The sequence below is a fragment of the Amphimedon queenslandica genome, unplaced genomic scaffold, assembly GCF_000090795.2.
Source record: "Amphimedon queenslandica unplaced genomic scaffold, v1.1 AMPQUscaffold_13445, whole genome shotgun sequence".
NCBI lineage: Eukaryota > Metazoa > Porifera > Demospongiae > Haplosclerida > Niphatidae > Amphimedon > Amphimedon queenslandica.
In genome coordinates this window covers 60,731-67,838 of record NW_003546319.1, presented here as the reverse complement: position 1 = coordinate 67,838, position 7,108 = coordinate 60,731, and the positions used below count along the sequence as shown (strand labels likewise).

Sequence of the window (7,108 nt, the reverse complement as noted above, 5' to 3'; positions counted from 1 at the left end):
TTTGGTGTTGAAACGTTTACTGTTTTTGGTACTTTCATTTCGTCAGTAGACGGAGAATGAGCAGGGTAAACCTATTAATGTACATGTGTACATGTATAAATTAAGTCAAAATCGATTACAGTGTAAATAAAAGGAATATACATGTATGTTCATGTACATAATTATGTACTTTTGTTTTTGCTGTAGTTTCAGGTTGAGATGGTCCAGGACTACCAGTTGTATAACTAATACAATAATAAATAATAATAGTACAATCCAGTATACATGTACATGTATACTGGATTGTAGGCTATAGTCCAAATTAGCCATATTTTAAAATTGGCCATAACTCGTAAAATTTTAGTCGGAATTGCCTCAAAATTTCTACATAGCATAAGGACATCAATATGCATCAGAAAATGTAATAAAAATTGGGGGTGATTTAGGAGCCATTTTTTGAAAAAAACCATGGGCTATAGTACAGGGTATTTTTCAGATTTTAGCTGTTTTATTAAATTGGCCATAACTCAAAAATTTAAGTCGGAATCACCTCAAACTTTTTACATAGCATAAGGACATCAATATGCATCAAAAAATGTAATAAAAATTGAGGGTGATTTCGGAGCCATTTTTTGGAAAAAACCATGGGCTATAGTACAGGGTAATTTTCAGATTTTGGCTGTTTTTTTAAAATTGGCCATAACTCAAAAAATTTAAGTCGGAATCACCTCAAACTTTCTACATAGCATAAGGACATCAATATGCATCAGAAAATGTAATAAAAATTGGGGGTGATTTAGGAGCCATTTTTTGAAAAAAAGCATGGACTATAGTACAGGGTATTTTTCAGATTTTAGCTGTTTTATTAAATTGGCCATAACTCAAAAATTTAAGTCGGAATCATCTCAAACTTTTTACATAGCATAAGGACATCAATATGCATCAAAAAATGTAATAAAAATTGGGGGTGATTCGGAGCCATTTTTTGAAAAAAACCATGGGCTATAGTACAGGGTATTTTTCAGATTTTGGCTGTTTTATTAAATTGGCCATAACTCAAAAAATTTAAGTCGGAATCATCTCAAACTTTCTACACAGCATAAGGACATCAATATGCATCAAAAAATGTAATAAAAATTGGGGGTGATTCGGAGCCATTTTTTGAAAAAAACCATGGGCTATAGTACAGGGTAATTTTCAGATTTTGGCTGTTTTTTTAAAATTGGCCATAACTCAAAAAATTTAAGTCGGAATCACCTCAAACTTTCTACATAGCATAAGGACATCAATATGCATCAGAAAATGTAATAAAAATTGGGGGTGATTTAGGAGCCATTTTTTGAAAAAAACCATGGGCTATAGTACAGGGTATTTTTCAGATTTTAGCTGTTTTATTAAATTGGCCATAACTCAAAAAATTTAAGTCGGAATCACCTCAAACTTTTTACATAGCATAAGGACATCAATATGCATCAAAAAATGTAATAAAAATTGGGGGTGATTCGGAACCATTTTTTGAAAAAAACCATGGGCTATAGTACAGGGTATTTTTCAGATTTTGGCTGTTTTATTAAATTGGCCATAATTAAAAAAAAATTTAAGTAAGAATCAGCTCAAACTTTCTACATCGCATAAGGACATCAATATGCATTAGAAAATGTAATAAAAATTGAGGGTCATTTCGGAGCCATCTTTTGGAAAAAAGCATGGACTCTAGCTGCTACATGGGCTATATAAGGACACTGTACATGTACATCAATATGAATGTCAGTATACCTCAGGATACTCTTTGTGACATCAATAGCAGAAATGGGAGGCTGAGAGAGACAGGAAGTGAGAGATGAAGTCATGCGAGTCATTGAACTAGTAGCACTTCCTCTGGATAGGACACAATGGAGATACTTAAGACGAGTCTGACAAGAACTGTACAGCAGTTGGAAGGAAGAGTACACATCTGATAACTGAGGGAAAAGAACAGAGGCAATTACATGCATGTTAATTGTACATACATAATACATGTTCATGTTCATGATCATACACATGTACATGTACATTAGAGCTGTGAACCGGTTTTAGGTTAACCGGTTAACCGACTGGTTACAGCATAATTTTAGGTTATCAGTTATTTTTAGCTATAACCGGTTTTATGAAATTAATGATTTTATGCACTGTGAAGTTAAAATTTATCATATTTCAGGCAAGAACACTTCCAATATCTAGTAAATTGAACTTTGTGACCCACAAGACAATGCCATATATCATTGAAAAGAGCATATAAGTTGTGTTGGCCAACTAAATCAAACTCTACAATTTATTATTTATCGTAATTCTTACTATTCTTACATATTTATAGTGGTATTATTAAGTTTCATTTAACAATCAGTTAACCAATTAACCGTCAGTTATTGGTGACCAGTTAACCGGTTATGCTAAGTGGCCCAGGTTCACAGCTCTAATGTACATGCATATACAGTACATTAAGCCTCCAAACTAATTTTTGTTCCATCCTGATGACACATGGCTGCTAAACTGCTAATAAAACAAGCACAGAATACATGTACATGTACAAATATAATTCTTTTAATACAACAGGCTTGGTACATGTACATATACATGTACCTGTATGTACATGTACATGTAAATTGTAACTAAACTTACAGCTTTCTCCTCTAATCGTTGCTCAACAGTTTTCACTAATTGCTTGATATCTGCAGATTGACCATTACTACTGGCTACCTGTATACATGTACATGTACATGTAAAATGTCATGTCCCTTAATTTTGACTACATTCTTACTTCAGTTTTTATAAGTATCTGACAATTTCTAATGATGTTTTCAATACTATCAATCATAGATATGTCAGCCAAATGATATTCATAGCTATAAAGAATAAAATAATAATAATAATAATGATGATGATGATGATGATGACGATTATAAAGATGTAAGTACAAATAATTATACTTACGTGTGTATAAAGTGCTTGTTAAAAACGTGTTCAAATCTATCTGGTATAGTGGCTGATAATGATTTGATGTCTTCAGTCACTTGTATTTTGTACTTCTTAATCCTGTCACCTTGTTTATCCTAGAGAGAGAGAGAGAGAGAGAGAGAGGGGGGGGGGAGGGAGAGAAAGGGAGAGAAAGGGAGAGAGGGAGGGGGAGGGAGGGAGGGAGGGAGAGGGAGGGAGGGAGGGAGAGGGAGGGAGGGAGGGAGAGGGAGGGAGGGAGGGAGAGAGAGAGAGAGAAGTAATAATTACTCTATACTACACTAGTGCATTAATTCATTTTCGTACCAATTTCGGTCTAATTTTCTCAATCTCCTCAATACTGTAATTACCACCTTCAGAAAACAACCTAAAACAGCGCATAACAAACATCAATACAGTATATGTACAGGTACATGTACATATGGTTTTTATGCAAAAATTTGAAGTAACTTAAAGTGCTCATGACAAGATAAATTCATGTACATGCATATACATGTACATGTACATGTACCAGGTCCATTTTACATGTACATGTACTTGCATTATTAACAATTATACATGTACATGTACATGACTACATGTACATACTAACTTCAATGATTGGATGTAGTCATTGTTTGAACTCAAGGCTTCTTCAAATGATGCCACAGTGAGCTCATACTGGGAGGACACTTCATCTTTGAATGAAGAAATGGACTACATGAAGAAAGGAAGGATGTTATTGTAATGAAAAACAGGTACATGTACATGCACATACATGTACATGTATATGTACATGCATGTACACTGTACCTTTGCAAGTAATGATTTTGCTTCATTTAAAACTTTTCTAAGACTGCAAAAATTACAACAATGTAGAGAATTATTATTATTATTATTATTATTATTATTATTATTATTATTATTATTATTATTATTATTATTATTATTATGCTGTACCTCGTTAAGTTAGTACAGTGTGTCACACAGCTGGAGACATTACCCAGTGCTGCTACAAACTGAGCCAACTATAAAGAAGGAGAAAAAGAAATTACATGTACTACAAATAAAACATATTAATTGATTTTTTACTATTATTACATGTATAAATGTACATGTATACATGTAATCTTGGCCAATGTCTTTATTTTTATTATTATTCTTTTATAAATGTACATGTACATGTACAAATATACATGTACATGTATTGTATGTACATAAATGCACCTTTAAATCTAGTTCTACACTAAGCTCTGACACACAGTTCTTGTCTTTGTGAAGCAAGTTAGTTAATCCTTTGATGTGAACAGATACTCTCTCTTCATGAGAAACCAGCTCAACTATCAATTAAAAAAAAATTATTTATAATTATGCACAAACAAAAATTTTCAGGGTTGCCCAAAAAAATTTACAGGGCCACCCGTATAATTTTATTACAATAATCATTATTACCAATTCGAACGCTATTGATATCTTCTATGACTCTTTGAGGGCGTGGCTCATGTAAATGCAGTCGCAGTTCGAGCTCTGTTTTAAACTCCTCCTCCTAAATTAATTAATTAACAAAAGTGGGTGGGGTCCATTAATTAATTAATTAATAATAAGTGTGGGTGGGGCATACTTTTTCTCGAGTTGATCTGATTGCATCTTCAAGTTGAAGTCTCTTCCATTTCTCCATGTGTTCGAGAAAAGCGAGGCGTATTCTAATAATATACCAATAGTATACTGAGATTTACTAATAATGCACTGAAGTATACTGATGTGTAGGTTGTACATGGTATACTAGTAGTATCCTGACTTACAATTCTTTTGTTTGAGTGAATTTTGAGTCTTCAATAAGTACAGAATTAGCAGCAAAATTATCAGCCATTCCCTCAATATCTACAAGTACATGTACAATGTAAATACATGTACATGTACATGTACATGTACATGTACATGTACATATACCTTCATCTTGTGTGATAAAAACTGAGGAATTGCTCCAGTCACTTTTAGATGTATAGAGTGGCTGATCGTGAAGTGTATCAGTTGATAAAATGTAAAATGATGTTCCTTCGCTAGTTGCTATAACCTGTTCCACCATTTCATCTATAGCCTATGAATACATGATATACATGTACATGTATGCATGTATATGTACATGTACATATAAAATATGCATGTACATGTACATTACATGTATCAGGGTTTCCCACAAAGCATACATGGACGTACTACATGTACATGTACAAGTAATTGAGATACATTTAAAAGCATGCTTCATGAGCTGGCAAGTACTTTTTGAGTAACTTCTAAATTTCATAAAAAGTCTAATTTTGATTGGAATCAGCTCAATCTTTCTATGCTACATACGAACATGCATAATATTAGAAAATAATAGTAAAATGGAGACTTCTCTCTTACCAATTTTTGGCAAAATACCCTGTGCTTATATAGTACAGGGTGTCTTGCCAAATTTTAGAGCAACAAAAAATTCACTGCCATGGGCACTATACCACAACCTACGGGAATCAGACATGCATGGGCAAGCACTTGAATGCTTAAAGCACCTCATAAAGCACTGAGGAAATTGCTTAAGCACAAATACTTCAATATAGCAATGTACTTCAAGCACATCTTGAAGCACATTGCTAAAATGCTTATAAGCACAAGTGCTTAAGTACTTGCCCCATGTCTGATGGAAATTATCCCTGCAATGTAAAATACATGTACATGTAGATACAATATGTACATGTACATAGTATATATACATGTACATGTGATGCACTAATTACTGATGTTTTCTTTGATTGAGCACTGGTTCTCTTAGTTGGGGTCCCTGTAGACTTCCTTACCTTTCCTTTTGCCTGTAAAAATAATTTAAAAATTACTGAACACGTACATGTACACCTGAAACTATTCTTCTAGCTCTCCCTCTCTCCTTTCTCCCTCTATATATTTACAGTTTTCGAAGATTGGTTGTTTCTGCTCACATTCAAATATTTACATATTGTTTTGTCATAGCCTTCAACAGTGTCTGTTACTAGTTTTGGATATTTCTTAGACTCTGAAAGCATCCCATCGTGAAATGTTAAATATCTAATAAATAATAATAATAATAAGTAATAATATTGATGATAATGACAATATTAATTACCCGGCTTTTATAGTGTCCAGCATTTGCATTGACTGCTTTAAATATTCATTGGCTTCCTGAGGGAGAGAGAGAGAGAGAAGTTTAATTTACATGTACATGTACATGTAAAGGCACACAATACAGCTAGTATAGGCATACAGTATACTGTAGCATACAAATTTTTCCGAGTACTTATTTTGCAATTAATGAATCTGCATGCATAAACATGTGCAAGCAAAAGCTATATACAAAAATACATGTACATGTACATGTACAATGTACACCGTAAATAATAGTATAATGAAATTCATGCATGACTCCAGTACAATAACTCTCAAAACCACAATAAAATTATATAAAGCTACTTTCAAAAATTTGCAAAATAAAATTTCAGATGCCACATGGTACATGTACATGTACATGCATACATGTATCTTATGTACATGCATACATGTATTTTATGTACATGTATGTACAACATGTACTTGTACAGTGTACCTCTGGAGAGCTGGACTGTCTCATTCTATCAATAACAAAGTCCAGATTAGCTTCCATCGTTTGATTACGTAAGTCATGGTTCTTACGATGATTAGCTAGACCTTCTTTATGCTGTCGTGACGCCTCATCTAGTTTAGAACTGTGGGTGTCCCAAATGTGAGCTGCTCCTTGAGCAAACTGGAACAACATCATAAAGTGAGAGTGAATGAGGGTAGAGAGGGACTGGAGGGATTTCTAATCAATTGAGAGAGTGGAAATGATAAATACAATAAATGCATGCTCTTTATAGCTATACAAGGTGGAGGCTCTTTATAGCATCAAGGCCAATGATGTGTGTATTAAAAAAATGTACAAAAATTGAACCAATTTCGTAATCGTAAGCTACATGTTTTATTGTCTGTCCTTTTTTCTTGAATAAAATTGGAGCATATACTGTACACATACATGTAAATTGTACATGTACCTCAAGTTTTTGTGCTTCAGCCTTCACTTGACTTTGATGTTCATCAAAAATAGCATTGAGTTTAGTTCTCCTTAACTGGA

The 7,108-nt window shown here is 33.4% G+C and overlaps 1 protein-coding gene across 1 annotated transcript in view; it reads right to left on the bottom strand.

Moving 5' to 3' along the window:
* LOC105312439 (coiled-coil domain-containing protein 180-like) overlaps positions 1–7,108 on the bottom strand; it is a 21,291-nt gene that overhangs the window by 5,353 nt on the left and 8,830 nt on the right. Inside the window, exons 12-29 of the mRNA XM_019995434.1 lie at positions 7,029–7,103; positions 6,566–6,799; positions 6,089–6,144; positions 5,895–6,030; positions 5,727–5,798; positions 4,900–5,047; positions 4,752–4,830; positions 4,571–4,652; positions 4,402–4,495; positions 4,177–4,289; positions 3,910–3,977; positions 3,763–3,805; positions 3,563–3,666; positions 3,277–3,337; positions 2,950–3,068; positions 2,777–2,861; positions 2,638–2,715; positions 1,756–1,940 (exon numbers count right to left, since the gene is read on the bottom strand). Coding sequence (XP_019850993.1) covers positions 1,756–1,940; positions 2,638–2,715; positions 2,777–2,861; positions 2,950–3,068; positions 3,277–3,337; positions 3,563–3,666; positions 3,763–3,805; positions 3,910–3,977; positions 4,177–4,289; positions 4,402–4,495; positions 4,571–4,652; positions 4,752–4,830; positions 4,900–5,047; positions 5,727–5,798; positions 5,895–6,030; positions 6,089–6,144; positions 6,566–6,799; positions 7,029–7,103 — 1,832 coding nt within the window. The remainder of the gene's footprint in view (positions 1–1,755; positions 1,941–2,637; positions 2,716–2,776; positions 2,862–2,949; positions 3,069–3,276; positions 3,338–3,562; positions 3,667–3,762; positions 3,806–3,909; positions 3,978–4,176; positions 4,290–4,401; positions 4,496–4,570; positions 4,653–4,751; positions 4,831–4,899; positions 5,048–5,726; positions 5,799–5,894; positions 6,031–6,088; positions 6,145–6,565; positions 6,800–7,028; positions 7,104–7,108) is intronic.